The 16005-nt window shown below is 35.7% G+C and overlaps 1 protein-coding gene across 7 annotated transcripts in view; it reads left to right on the plus strand.

The window, feature by feature from the left end:
• The window catches only part of VPS13B (vacuolar protein sorting 13 homolog B), a 740094-nt gene that overhangs the window by 462744 nt on the left and 261345 nt on the right, over positions 1–16005 (plus strand). For 6 of the 7 annotated variants that reach the window (XM_029923832.1, XM_029923833.1, XM_029923834.1 and 3 more), the window contains one exon: positions 7891–8094. In XM_029923832.1, coding sequence (XP_029779692.1) covers positions 7891–8094 — 204 coding nt within the window. Of the gene's footprint in view, positions 1–7890; positions 8095–16005 lie in introns of those variants that run through there. The other variant, XM_029923838.1, reaches the window with a different exon arrangement.

Raw genomic sequence — 16005 nt, forward strand, 5'->3', positions numbered from 1 at the left:
AGTTATGGGTGTCTTGACTCACCCCCTTTCCTAATTTGAATTGCTAAAAGATCTTAAATACTGTAATAAGGAGAGAGAGCAAAATTTGTAGAGCTTTCAGAGGTATGTGAATTTGGGACAAAAAAATTTCTTCTATTTATGATATCAAACATTTCCAGAAAAAAATTAATTAGGAAGTGAATCAATATAAGTTTTTCTTATTAAGATATTTTCATTATAAAAAAGATATTTTCATTGTGTTTTCTTCACACTATTGAGATAAATTAGAAATAAAAATTGTATATATTTAAGGTATACAAAGTGATCGTTTGATATATGTGTATAATTTGAAATTATTACCACAAGCTGATTAATACATACATCATTTTACAGTTACTTTTTTTAATGAAAATTCTTAAAATCTTCTCTCTTAGTATATATATACCATTAACTGTCATCGTTATTTTGTACACTAGATCCCCAGAACTACGTATTCATCTTATAACTGCAAGTTTGTATGTCTATCGTTTTATCCCAGTTTTATTGAGAAACAATTGACACACATCACTGTAAGTTTAAGATGTACAGCATGATGGGGCACCTACATGGCTCAGTCAGCTAGGCATCTGACTCTTGATTTTGGCTCAGGTCATAATCTCATGATTCATGAGTTCAAAACCCATGTCAGGCTCTATGCCAACCTTGTGGAGCCTGGTTGGTATTCTCTCTCCACCCTTCCCCTGTTCATGCCTTCTCTCTTAAAAATAAACAAGCATTTAAAAAAATATTTTTAAAAAGTTATAGCATGATGATTTGATTTTACATATATTGTGAAATGATTATCACACTAGATTTGGCTAATCTCCAGTTTTTCATATACATGCAATAAAAAGAAAAAAAAAGAAAAAGAAGTAAGGAAAAAATTTCTCCTTGTGATGAGAACCCTTAGGATTTGCTCTTAAAACCTTCTTGTAGAGTACATAGCAGTGTTAGCTATAGTCCTATGCTGTACATTACATCCTTAGCACTGATTTATCTTATAACTGGAAGTTTGTGTTTTTCTACGTTCTTCAGTTCTTCCCCTACCTCTTATAACCATAAGTTTGATCTCTTTTTCTGTTCTCTCCCTCTTTGTTTTTGATTGCACGTATAAATGAGATCACAGAGTATTTGTTTTTCTCTGACTTATTTCACTTAGTATAATGCCTTCAAGGTCGATCCATGTTGCCACAAATGATTTCCTTGTGTGTGTGTTTTTTTAATCGCTGAATATTTCATTGTGTGTATGTGTATATTATATCTTTCTCCATTCATTCATTGGTGAACACTTAGATTCATTGTATTTTGTAAAACAAATTAATATTAGGCATTTTGGTTCTTGCTAAAGATACAAAATTCTTTTCCTATGAAGAGTTCTTTAGTTAAGTATCATTTTATTAGAATTCTTTGCTGTAATGATTTTGTAGTTTCTTATGCTATGAAAATATTAGTGCACTAAATCAAAGCTTTCTTGATTAAAATCTATTTTCACTTTTGGCTTTGCAGTCAAATTTTTTTTTCACTTCTTTTTTTCCCCTAAATTGTTTTTTACTTCTAACAAGGTATTTTTAAGTTATAAAGTCATATACTTAGGGAAAATCACATTTTAAAAATTATAAAATGATTTCTAGCATTTGGAGAGATGAAAATAAATTATCTTCAAATTGTGTCTGTATTTATACCTTCAAAAAAAATACAGGTATTTACATCTTTCACAAGACCTCTTGATCTCATACTACTTATTTAAATAGGGTGTTTGAACACATTTTGAATGTTTTTTTATATTTAATATTGAAAATAATATTCACTCTATTTTATAATGATTGGAATGGGTTTAAGTATACATAAAACAAAATGGGCATCTTATGCTTTTAAAGGTATTTCAAGTTGAGAAAAACAAGTACTTTGTGGAAAATTAAGTCAGTCAATGCACCATTGTATGTTTTCTGACTTGAACTGAAAATAAGTCATAAGGATCACATAATTGGAAAGAAAAATTAGATTTTATTCCCTAAGTCTAAAAAAATTACCCTGTATTCATTTTTATCAGAGAAAAATCAAACCAAGCTTGTAAAACTAATTCTTTAAATATATTTGATCTTTATATTAACCTAAACTAATAAGCCAAATGGCCTACCTATATTATGTGTAATAGTAATTTAAATTTTATGTTGGGAAAATGCACAAGAATACATAGTTTCTTGGATTTGCTATCTCAGGAGGCTAAAAACTGATTGAAGAAAATGTGTTTTTTAAAGATGCAAGTGTATTTTTAACTGGCCTTAACTTTCCACTCTGAATTGTTTGTTACCTTAGAAAATGCAGGGTGGGGGGTTTATTACAAACTAACCAGCATACCGTTAAAATGTTTTTAAATTGATGAAACAGATCAAATTAGAAAATTTAGATAGAATTCACTCAGTTTGAGAATTGAGAATCAGTGATGCTATTTGCGCAGGCTTCTGCTTTTTCAAACTCCTCGTTTGTGCTTTATCTGGGTAAGCCTCTCTTCTATCACTTTGTAATCATTTCACTTTCATTTAACATTTTTGGCAGAGGCTGAAGAAAAAATTGAAGTAGGATGATTTTTTTTCTAACACTGAGGTTTTTCTGATGTAGCAAGTTTTACGCTAGACTCCTTACCTCTCTTAATTCTTACAATTAAAACAGAAAATAAGCGCTTTCTCTACTCTTGACTACTGTACTACCACATAAATTCTGTAACCTTTTTGGCAGAAGAAAAAAGGCCAGTTTGCTAGATAAGCCTGACCTGTGGGCTGCACACCTGCACCCCTGAGGCTGGGCCTAGTGCATTCTTGGACATTTTGTGATGGAAGGCCCTGTCTTTGGCTTGAAGCCTCACTAACCTATGGCTTCCCTTCCTTCTACACTTCTTTCCACTCCAGCCATTCAGAGCATCTTCAAGGTGTCTGGATATGCTGCCCTCTCACACCTCTAGGCCTTTGAAGCTACGGTTTCCTCTGCCTGAAATAATTGTTTTCATTTGGGATTTTTCGAACTCCTTTAAGCGTTGCTTTCTCTTTTCGGGGCCCTTAGGTCTGGGTCAGGTGTCCCATTTGTATGCTTCCAATTGCCTTCTATACCTAACCTTTTATAGCATTAACTGTTTTTGCAATTGTCTGTAAATTCCCAACTAAGCTGAATTAGGGCAGGAACCACATAGGGACCCTGTATCCCTAGGACCTGTCACTGGGCCTAGCATGCAGTGGTCACTAAATATCCTTTGAATGAATGAATGAATGCAAGTTTGCTCTTTGGCCAGAGAGCTATTTGGATAGGAGAAGAGTTGAGTAAGTCATTTCCATATAGAAGAAGAGTTAATATAAGGAGAGGTAGTAGCATTATATTTGGTGGAAGAGATGAGAGGACAACCTTTATATAAATTCCATGGTGAAAAGGATAAGAAGTCTCTTCAGGGATTGTGATAAGTTAGAGGAGAGACTTTTTTTTCCACAGTAAATTGTAAAATCTTTCTAATATCCTCTTATTATCTGTTTAATCTCCACAGTATCATAGTTGTGTTTTTTTATTGTAAGTGTAGTTTATTAGGCTTGCTGTCTTTATCTTTCGTTTTTTTCTCAAATACTGGAGGTTTGTCTATTTTAGGCTTTGTTGATATGTATTTTTTATTTCATTAATTTCTGTTCTTATTTTCTTCCTTCTATTATTTTTTAGTTTACTCTGCCTTGTTATGTTTAGATTGTTAATCTTGGACTTTACCCACATCCTCCATCATAGTAGTACATAGTTATCATTGAGGAGCCTACGCTGACATATCATAATCACCCAAAGTCCATGGATTATGTTAGGATTCACTCTTAGTGTTATGCGTTCTGTGTATTTGGACAGCGGTATAGTATGGTATGTCATATATCCATAATTACAGAGTATTTTCACTGACCTAAATTGAGTACCTTTTCATCTACCTGTTGGCCATTTGTATGTTTTAAAAGAATGTTTATTTCAGATCCTCTGCCCGTTTTTAAATTGGTTATTTGTGGTTATTTGTTATTTAGTTGCATGAGTTCCTTGTCTATTTATGATTTTAGGCCTTACCAGATACATGGTTTCCAAATTGTCTGTTTCAGAGGCTGCCTTTTCATTTTGTCATTATTTTTCATTGCTGAGCATAAACTTTTTAGTTTGATAGACTCCCACTTATTTATTTTTGCTTTAGATGCCTTTACTTTTGGGGTCAAATCCAAGAAATCATTGCCAAGACTGATGCCAAGGAACTTACCCATATGTTTTCTTCTAGGAGTTTGTACTATAGTACAATATCAAAACCAGGAAATTAACATCAGTACAATCCACAGCTGTATTCAAATTCAGTAGTTTCTAGATGTACTCCTGTGTGTATGTATATGTGCATATAGTTCTGTGCAGTTTTATCACATATGTAGACTACTGTAACTGCCGTTTCAATCAAGATACAGGACTGTTCTATCACCAAGAGGCTCCCTAGGAGAGCCATTTTTAATTCACACTTTCGCTGCTTATGTAGCCCTTTGTGACCCCAACTTTATCTGTAGGGTCTCCAGTTAAGCTGATTCATCACCTTTGGTAGGCCTTGAGCTTTAAATCTCCTCCTGTGCAGTTACCAGAGCAGAACATCAGGATCTGTGAGGATTCAGCAGAAATCCTAAGAGCAAAAGCTGGCTTTGGCAGGTGCTTCTTTATTAATGTCCCTGGTTTCGCTTGGGTGGGGGTCTAGAGTGGGGGAACTTGGACATTTCTGTTCTGTTGTGCTAACTCTGAGAGGTGTTTGAAAAATTAATTTTTTCCAAGTATTCTGGTTGTTTCAGTCTGACCATTCAGGGTTTCTGAGGTGCCTTATTTTGGAAACATGTTATCCTGGAAATACTAAAGAAAAGAACATTTACCTTGAGAGTTTTCATTATGGTTTTACATAATTTAGAAAACAGGCTTTGTTTTATTCTTGGTGCTGATGCATTTATGATTAGTTGGTAATTTGATTTGTTATTCAGAACCATTTAATATTCTACTCAGAAATGGGTGTAAAATTTATAATGGACCTTTTTATGAATGGTTTAATTTCTTGTCATATATTTTATTTCTCTGTTATTAATTTTAATATTGAAATAACTAAAACACAGAGAAATTAAATATTTTCTCCAAACTCATGATCATTGGAAAATCTGAGAGTAAAGCTCATGTAAATCTTTCACTTATCCTGTTTTCTACAACTCAGATATAAATGGTTTTGTAATTGTCTTTTAAGGCAATTGAACTTTCAGATCTGTTAAAAATAAAGATATTTATTTCAAAAGAAAAAGAGAAAATATGAAATCTCCAACCCTGGTTCTTAGAAAGTCTGAAATGTTTAAATAAGCATTCATAGAAGTATCTGGCTATGGCTAATTATACAAACCATTTGCATAGGAAAAAAAAACCTATGGGAAGTTTTCCACAGATATAGGAGGAATATATCTCAATTTAGGACCAAGAAAAAATGTGGGGAATTTCAAGCCTATACAAAAAGCTCTGATGAAATTCAGTGTTCTGTGGTTATAGTCTTGTGATTATACATTGTCCGTGTGCGAAGGGAAATAGATTTATGTTAATGCTGGGCTGGGTTACTTTGTCTTTTAATATTGCACTGATTATATCTCATAACATATGTTTTCTGTCAGGTATTCCTCAAGTATCTTAGGTCATCCTAAAAATACATTGAGGGAATTTATTTAAAATGTAGAAAGATTGGCTTGTTTAAAATAAGGAAATGTAACTTTTCTTTGGGAAATAATAATATAAGGAATAGGCGAGGCCACCAACTGCCCAGGATGTTTGCTATATGTTTGAATGTATGTGCATCCTAATCAAAAGTTTACTGTTTAAGCACCGTGTTCTTACTACTGTGGATAGATAGGTTCTCCATTTGAAATTTTTCAAGATTTGTGCCCGTTCAAATCAGTGAATTGAAACCGCATTTACTGATGACTCGATGGGAGAGTTATTCCTGACGTTAAGAAATTTAGGGCATGTTGGGAGAAACTGACAAGTCATTGTGATGTTATTGTACTTATAGAGAGACCCCCAACAGTACAGATTTGGGAGGGAGGGAGTTTGGAGAAAGGCTGGTCAGGAAAGTGTTAATAGAAAGTGAAGTCTGAGTTGGGCCTTTAAACAGAATTATACCAACATTCAAATGAAAAAGAGTAATCTGCCAAAACGGTGACGTTCTCAATGTTACTCCCTCCCATCTGCACCCTCATTTGTTCTTTTTTTTCTTTGCCTTCATTATGGAAAATTTAAAAGGCTCATGTCCATTTTATGGGGTTTTGCCATTGCTAATGCAATTATTTAGTTCAAGTAAAATTTTAGACTATTTTCCTTTGCATGCCCAGTCTTCCTAGATTGGAAAGATCCAAACTTAGAAAAGAGAAGAAGTGGGGGGTGGCGAGGGGACCACTTCAGCTCTTACCTTAGAGATCATGAGAATTCATCCATCTCTTTCTCTGGCTCCTGCTGTGGTTTCTTGACCCATGCCTATTTGTTTTCCCGTTCCCTATTACAACTCCCTCTCATCCCTCCTTACCTGAACCGCCTGCTCAGTTAATTCCAGTCCTCTCCCTGCTCCTCTCTTCATTAGTATCAGCCCTCACCTTGCCTGGCCCGTCGGATGCCATATCCATTCCCTGGCAGCTGGCGCACACCCCTGCCATCTTGAACTCAGTGTCCCACCTTCCATCTGTGTTTGACCAGCCTCTGGGCATGGCCTGATGCACACTGCTTACTTTTAGTCTTAATCAGATTATCACCCTATTTCTCTAGTTTTTACGCCACGACCCAGGCTTCCTTCTCAACACCCCCTGCCAACTAATTTCATTAGGGTTCAGTTGCTGTATGTAATTCAATTGTATTTTTTTCTAATCTCTGAAATTGTAGATTTTTTCAACATTTGTACTAGTAAAAATGTTTTTGTTCTCTATATTATTTCAATTTTTGTGTAGATTGAAACTTTCATAGGGGCCATAAATTATTTTCCTTTTGATGACTCTGTTTAAAGCATTTGTGAACCAACACAAAACTAAAAAGTTCCCAAACTCACACAAACTTAGGTTTACCTTGCCTCTGAACCTACGCACTTCTTTCCTGCCTACCGTATGGTCTTGCTGTTTTCATTCTAAAACCCTCATGAAAAAGTTAACAATTTACCTCCTCTAATTTAGCTTTATGTTACTGATAATGTTATTCATTTGCTTAGCATTTGGGGCTAGTAAGATCAAAGTTTCAACTCTTTATGGGTCAGTTATCCTTACTGTGCCTCTGTGTAAGTTAACAATATAGTCTTTTCAAGAGTTTAGTCTGTGTGACAAGGGCAAAGGGTGAAAGAGCGCAACAGAACAACAAGGCTCTGTCACCTTTCCTAACAGGACATCAAAGGCCTGAGGAAGGTAGGTGATTAGCGCTGGAAAGAGGACTGGATTTAGGTCAGAAAAACACCTGTGGTTTGCTACATACTACCTCAGTACCTTTGGCTAAGTCTTCAACCTCACTCAATTGTTTCCTCTTTAGTAAAAAAGGAGATAATAATAGAGCCTCCACAACATCTCAGGGATTGAAATCATATATGTAAAGGTATTTAGGAAAACAACACATGCTGGGAAGAATACAAAAAATCATTGTAGGGTAGAGGACTGGTCATGGTGAGTTTCGGGTGTATATTCAAGTGCTCTTATGTGGCAGCTTCCTATTACCTGCCTCAGAGATTTGGATAACCCAGTCGCTCTATCAGTAATCCAAAGGAAAAAAATGACAATAAAACTATGTTAGTGAACAGAATAAAAAGAATATTTTATCCATTCACTTTTTTCATTGCCTTTACAGGAGAGCTATGAACCTGGGAATTCTTCGAGATCCTGGATCAGAAATTGAAGACAGACAATACCAAATCGATTTGCAGTCCATCAATATTGGCACTGCCCAGTGGGATCAACTAAAACCGGAGAAGGAAAGTGGCACAGGCGGGGTACTAACAGAGAGTGAAAGAAACTCTCAGAATCCAGCCCTTGAGTGGAATATGGCCAGCAGGTAGGAAATTATTGAGAAACTTTCTACACTTTCTAGTATTTCATTACCAGAAGAAAAGTTGGTGATAAAATCTTTAGCGTGCCCAACCTAAGTGCTTTGGTACCACTTCTGCATTTCATGACAAACATAAAATATATTTTGTAATTGTAGCTGATGATTTTGCTTGGAAATCTGCTAGACCTACCGCTGTTACACTGTAATTATGACACATTTAAGATTGTGTCAGCATTTTTTTTAAGCTTTCTATTTGATAAAAGATTCTATTTCGGGCTCAGGATACATTCAGTTTTTCCTTGAAATCCATTGTCTTCAAGGTCAGATTTTTTTTAAGTCTCTCCTTTCTATTTCTGATGATAAGAGGAGAAAAGTAATGAAAGCTCTGGCTTGCCTTTATTTTTTTAATTCACTTTAACTAAAAGCACCTATGTTCACAGAGAACGTTTTTAAAGGAGTTAATCCCGAATGTGAGTTACAAGATTTGTAGAGAGCCATGGTATCTCACCCAAACTACTCCTGTTTCCTCATCAGAGAGCTAGGAAGAATTGGTTGCTAGAACAAAGGTACTAGGCATTATAAAATGCTTTATATATTGTATACCTGAAGGTCTTTAGGAATTTTAAAAAGTGTTCTCTATTTTTTCACTTTACATGTTGTTTGGGGTGTGTGTGTTTGCTTGTAAGATTCACTAATATCTGTTGCTTATAACACACCATGGTGGTTTGCTGAATTTCTTTAAAACATTGTGTGTAAACTTTGTTGTATGCCTTTTGCAATATGCTGGTGTATGCCTTTTGTACGCTGATTGCTATACAAGGGTTCTGCCCTGTACTACCAAAATTCTATTTAACTATGTCTTGGCATTAATGATAGCAACAACTTTAATATTAGATTGTAAAATGCTTATCACTTACCTAACTTATTTAAATTAATTTTAACAGTAATGCTATCTATATCTATATATATGTGTGTGTATATATATATATATATACATACACATACATACACACACACACACATATATATGTAATGCTATAAGGTATGAATTGTTTTCTCTAATTCTACATGAGGAGTCTGAGGCCTACCAAGGTAAATAACGTCCCTAAAACCAAATATCAAGTGGTAGTCTGCTTCTTCTTCAGGCACCCACATTCTTTTCTAATTTCATTGTGGCTCTTTTGATAATGCGCTTCTTTCAGCTTCCTAACAATAAGGTTTGTCACTTGCTAATAGGCCTTGGTATGTGATCTCTGCTGGAACTCTCTCAACCCACGCTGTTTACTGCTGTTTACTTGCCTAACTCCCATCATTCATCAGGCCTCAGAGTATAAACATCACATTTCTCAGGAAGTTTTCCCCTGAGCTTCCACGGGAACACAGAAAGTTCTCCTTTTGTGTGCTCTTAACATGTCACTTAGCATATTTAATTCTGATTATCTGTATACTTTTGCTGGGTCCTGAGGATAGATCTTTACCATCTAGTGCATTGGTTTGTCCCTAGCACAAAGGTCTTTCATAGTATAAAATATATTGCTATAGCCTTCTATTGACAAGTGATTGAATGTGCCCCTGAGTAGGGGTGTAAATTTGGTTGAAAAATCTCCCATTGCCGGCCAAGGTGCATTTCAGGAGAGGGATGCAGCCAGCACGCCTAGCAATTGGTCCTGCCTAGTGGACCTGCTGCCCCCCTTACATGCACTACCCCAGTCCTGACCTGTAAACATCAGCCAGGGCCTCACTTCACTCATTTTTCAGATTTAGGAAATTCCAGCTTACATAATTTATAGGTTATCTTAAGAACAGCAAGTTCTATTAACAAAGAAGGTGGGGTTATTTTCCTAGGAAACTTTATGACCATCTCTCCTTAACTCAGCTGTATCTCTCCTATTCATTTAATTCATTTAAATAAGAGTTTGTGGACCTGTGTGTGTTTTAATAACAGAATTGAAACTGGGGTGCCTGCTGGCTCAGTCAGTTAAGCATCCGACTTCTGCTCCGGTCATGATCTCGCGGTTCACAAGTTCAAGCCCCATGTTGGGCTCTGTGCTGACAGCTCAGAGCCTGAGCCTGCTTCCGATTCTGTGTCTCCCTCTCTCGCTCTCTACCCCTCCCCTGCTAGTACACTGTCTTTCTCTCAAAAGTAAATAAATATTTTTAAAATAATGAAATTCACATAACAAAATTAACCATTTGGAGTGAACAATTCACTGGCACTTTATACATTCACAATATTGTGTAAGTACTAGCACTATCTATAACCACCACCTCTGTCTCATTCTGAAACATTTTCTTCACCCCAAAGTAAAACCCCTACCCATTAAGTATTTTCTTCTGCATCTGTCTCCCTCCCTGTGGCCCCTGGAAAACACCAATCTGCTTTCTGTTTCCATTGTTTTATCAATTCTGGATATTTCATATCAATGGAATCATACAATCTGTGACTTTTTGTGTCTGGCTCACTCACTTAACAATATTTTGGAGGTTCTTCCACATGCAGCATGTGTCAGTATTTCATTCTTATTTGTCATTGAATAATATTCCACCATCTGCATGTAAATACCACAGTTTATCTGTGCCATCTGTTGATGGCATTTGGGTGTTCCACTTTTTAGCTATTATGAATAATATTGCTGTGGACATTTGTGTACAAGTACCTGTTTTGGTACCTGCTTTCAGGTAGTAGAGATATATATCTAGGAATAGAATTTTAGGGTCATATGGTAATTCTGTGTGTAACTTTTTTGAGGAGCTGCCAAACTATTTTCCACAGCAGCTGTACCATTTCACATTTTCACCAACAATACTTGAGGGCTTCAGTTTCACCACATTCTCACTACCACTTACTTTCCTTTTGTTTTTCTTTTAAAGTACGACCATCCTATTGCGTGTGATTTTGATTTGCATTCCTATTGAACAGCTCTTCATGTGCTTTGTGGCCATTTTCATATCTTCTTTGGAAAAAATGCTTATTCAAGCCTTTTGCCCATTTTTAAATTGAGTTGTTTGGTTTTCTATTGATAATTTGTAGGATTTTTTTGTTCTAGATGCTAAACCTCTGATACATAATTTAGAAATGATTTTTCATTTTCTTGATAATGATCTTTGCACAAATGATCCTGATAATTGATCTGAGAGTCATTGCCAAATCCAAGGTCATGAAGTTTTATACATATGTTTTAAATTTTTTTTAATCTGTATATAGTTGACGCACAAGGTTTCACTAGTTTCAGGTGAAAAACATAGTGATTCAACTTTTCTATATGTTATGTGGTGCTCACCACACATGTAGCTAACATCTGTCACCGTACGACACTATTAGTGTCATTGCCTATGTTACCTATTCTGAGCCTTTTATTCCGGTGATTTGTAACAAAGCATAATGTATCTGTAGCTCCCACTCCCCTTCATGCATTTTGTCCTTCGCCCTCAGCCCCTTTCCTCTGGCAGCCATCAGTTCTCTGTATTTATAGGTCTGATTCTGCTTTTTATTTGTTTGTTCATTTTTTTTTATGTTCCATAAGTGAGTGAAATCATATGATACTTGTTTTCTCAGTCTGACTTATATCGCTTAGCCTAATACCCTCTAGGTCCGTCCATGTTGTTTAAAAAATGGCAAGATATCCTCCTTTTTATCACTGCATAATATTCCTCTGTGTGTGTGTGTGTGTGTGTGTGTGTGTGTGTGTGTGTGTATCACATCTTCCTTACCCTTTTGTCTATCAACATTTAGGTTGCTTCCATACCTTGCCTATTGTAAGTAATGCTGCACTAAACATATATATATTTTTCAAATTCATGTTTGCATTTTCTTTGGGTAAATGCCCAGTTGTGGAATTACTACATCATCTGGTACTACTATTTTTTTTATTTTTTGAGGACCTCCATACTGTTTTTCATAGTGGCTGTACCAGTCTGCATTCACGCCAGCAGTGTGCAAGGGTTACTTTTTCTCTACATCCTTGTCAATACTTGTTATTCCTCATGTTTTTGATTTTAGCCATTCTGAGAGGTGTGAAGTGATATCTTATTGTAGTCTTGATATGCATATCCCTGATGTTGAGCATCTTCTCATCTGTTGGCCATCTGTATGTCTTCTTTGGAAAAGTGTCTTCAGGTCCTCTATCCATTTTTTAAGTGGATTGTTGTAGGGGCTTGGTTGGTTAGTTTTTTGGTGTGGGGAGTTATGTAAATTCCTTATATATTTTGGATATTAACCCTCTTTGGATATATTATTTGCAGATATCTTCTCCTATTCAGTAGGGTGCCTTTTTGTTTTGTTGATGGTTTCCTTCATTGTTCAAAAACTTTATTTTTGATATGGTTCCAATTTTGCTTTCATTTCCCTGGCTTAGGAAAAATGCTTCTGTAATTGATATCAGAGAGATTACTACCTGTGTTCTCTTCTAGGATTTATATGGTTTTAAGTCTCACATTTAAGTCTTAGGTGCATTTTGAGTTTATTTTTGTGTATGGTGTCAGAAAGTGGTCCAACTTCATTCTTTTGCATGCTGCTGTTCAATTTTCCCTACACCATTTATTGAAGAGACTATCTTTCTCCATTGTATATACTTGCCTTCTTTGTCGTAGATTAACTGACCATGTAAGTATGGGTTTATCTCTGGGCTTTCTCTTCTGTTCCATTGATCATTGTGTCTGTTTTTATGCTGGCACCATACTGACTTGACTACTACAGCTTTGTAGTATGTCTTGAAATCAGTAATTGTGATCTATACAGATATGTTCTTTTTTTCAAGATTGCTTTGATGATTGAGGTTCTTTTGTGGTTCCATAATAAATTTGATTATGATTTGTTCTAGTTCTGTGACAATTGCTGTTGGTACTTTGATAGGGATTGCACTGAATCCATAGGTTGCTTTGGATAGTATGCACAGTTTAACAATATTCATTCTTCCAATCCATGAACCTGAACTATCTTTTCATTTGTTTATATCTTCTTCAATTTCTTTGCTTTCAGAGTACAGATCTTTTACCTCCTTGGTTACGTTTATTCCTAGGCATTTTATTCTTTTTGATGATTTATGTCTATGCTTTATTCTGTGAGTCTTATGGGTTAAGCTCTTAATAGCTATATTGTTGATTTATTTTGAGGAGTTTTTATTTGTTTTTATATATAGTATAAAATAAAACTTAAACTTTCTTCTTTTGCATGTGGATATACAGTTGTCCCAACACCATTTGTTGAAGAGACTCTTCATCCCCCATTGAATGCTCTTGGCATGCTTGTTGAAAATTAAGACTTTAGAACAACCATTATATGCCATAGAATGCCTTTTACACTAGAGAAGCAAAATGAAATAATTTCTGATAGTGTCTATCCTTTACAGGGCTCAGTGTTCAATCAAAGAGTTAACAGCTAAATTACATATTAGAGTGCAGTGAGTAAAGTACTGTGGTAGATGTAAATATAGGGTGTTTAGGATTACAGAAAAGCCACATCAAAATCAGGAGAAATACATTCCATGTACATAGGACATCTTGGGCTAATGGATGTGACAGACACTTAAACAATAAATCTAAAATTGACATAGGTACAAAATAGAACATTTAAAGAAATGAATGATGCACTCTCTGGGTGGGTTTTCAGGGAAGGTTTCACAGAGTTCGCAGCTTCTGAATTTGTTTCCATAGAGTGCGAATGGCAGGGCTGGAGAGGCCCATTTCGATCTAAGAAAGCAGTAGAACCACAGGCTAGGAGTATGAAAAGGTGGCATATTTTATCACTTCTGAATACCCATTTTGTAATACTATGCTTGGCACATAATAGGAAGATATTAAAGATTTGAGTGAATTAATGAATGATTGAATGATTAGACAAGTGGTGTGACTTTCTGAGAGATATTGATTCAAATGAAGACAAGACTTTAGACCTGATGTAGCTTAGTAGTGCTGATTAATCTTTATAGAAATATAAACAGAACCTTAATATGATTATATTTTTGTTTTTCAGTAGGTATTACATGTAATATTCAAAAGATACAGGAAGATATTCAGTGAAGAATAACTTGCTCCCTTCCCTGACCAATATTAAATAACGACCTTTATAATGGTTTTCATTCATTCCTCCTGAGTACATTACTTAGCTTCTGTCTTCAATCAAAGTGTGTTTGTGTATGTTGGGAAGAAGAGAATTTATGCATAAAAATGATCACATTTTAAGATGTGTAGCTCTTTTAAAACCCCAATTTTTCAGCTGAGGGAATACATTAGGATTCAGTCAAGGCAGCGGAACCATTGTAAGTACTATAGTGTAGGGGATTTATTGTAGGAATAAGGTCTTACCCAGTTATGGAAGAAGCTGTGAACTAAGGATCTAAAGAAGATGGTGGATCAGAGACTTGTCACCAGGCATGTCCAGCCACTAGAGGAACCCCTGAAGGCTGGTGGACAAGTCCAAGGGAGGGTTGCCTCTGTTTCTTGGAGTAGCCTGCAGTTGTTAGTCTGCAGGGCCAATGGTCAGGAAAAAGAGCCAGTCACAGAACCGAGAAGAGGGAAGACAAGCTGGAATCTGCCGGCACCTCTGAATTTTACTGTATTTTAAAAAGCATGACTTTCAGAGAATATTGGCCAGTATTTATTTCACTTATACCTCCAAATCTCATGCAATTTTCTCTCTAAACTCTGAATCATTCTTAGCAAGTTGTTACAGAACAAAACCACTACAAGAAACTAAGTTTCAGGAGGTTCCTTGCCTTGTGCAATGTCACTTAAAAGTAGAGCTAAGTGTAGAACCCTGGTTTGCTACCTCTTACTCACCTGCTTTTCTTATACTCAGTGCTCTGACCCCTTACACTTGGGCTAAAGTTCATTGTTAGTTAATCACTTTTTCTTGTTCTCTCAGCAACCATTTTTACTATGTCTGGGTTTATTTTACCACCTGAGGAAATGAAGTGCTGAGAACTGAAATAACCTGCACTGATGTCTGCCATGTGCAGGATACACATTTAGTCACTGTGCTGTTTTACACGGGGATTAGTGCTTTGGGGTGTGTAAGGGGGGAAACGGTGGTTTTTCTTCCTTATGCATTGGCCGAGGATGTCCTTGGCAAGCTGAAAGGGCAGCACAGAGATAAAAGAACAGATCTGTCTTGGCCAGTCTTATTCTTTGTTTCTTGGCATAATTACTGACATGAGTTGGTAGTCAGAAAATATTTAAATTGAATATAATCCTCATAATAGTATATTATAAAATTTTAAAACTGTCTATGATGTCAGTTAATTTGTGGTCTTCTTACAGCTCCCAACACCATAATTGTTACATATATGAATATAGATAATAATTCCCTGATTGATCCAAAGCCTTAAATAGTGAAGTTTCCCTCCTCCAACATTTTGTTTTTCAGAGAAGGATCCAAATAAGATTACATCAACATTTACTTAAAAGTGTATGAAAAGCATGTGGTGGCTCAGTTGGTTGAGTGTCCAACTCTTGATATCAGCTCAGGTCACAATTTCATGGTTTATAGGATCAAGCCTTTGGGCCCTGTACTGACAACATAGAGCCTGCTTGGGATTCTCTCTCCTGTTACTCTCTGCCCTCTGCCACTCATGCATGCTCTCCCCCCTCAAAAAATAAACATTCTTTTAAAAATATATATATGACACATAACTTTCATACATATCCAGCATTCCATATATAGCATTCCACATGGTATATCAATTCATATTATTAAAGCTTTAAAAATGAAATGAAATAAAATGACATACATTCCCTGATCATTTTTCCCTTGATTTCCCATTTATATCTTCAACTTCTAATGTTCTTTTCTTTGAGAAACTTTCAGCAGTCCTCTTGACTTTTCCCTTCTCCACAGAGTTTTATTTTGAAGTTTTTCCTTGGAAGAAGAGCTATCAAGTAGAATTAGATGCAAGAATTCCACACAAGAGATACGAAAAA

Source organism: Suricata suricatta, chromosome 15, assembly GCF_006229205.1.
Source record: "Suricata suricatta isolate VVHF042 chromosome 15, meerkat_22Aug2017_6uvM2_HiC, whole genome shotgun sequence".
NCBI classification, from domain to species: Eukaryota; Metazoa; Chordata; class Mammalia; order Carnivora; family Herpestidae; genus Suricata; species Suricata suricatta.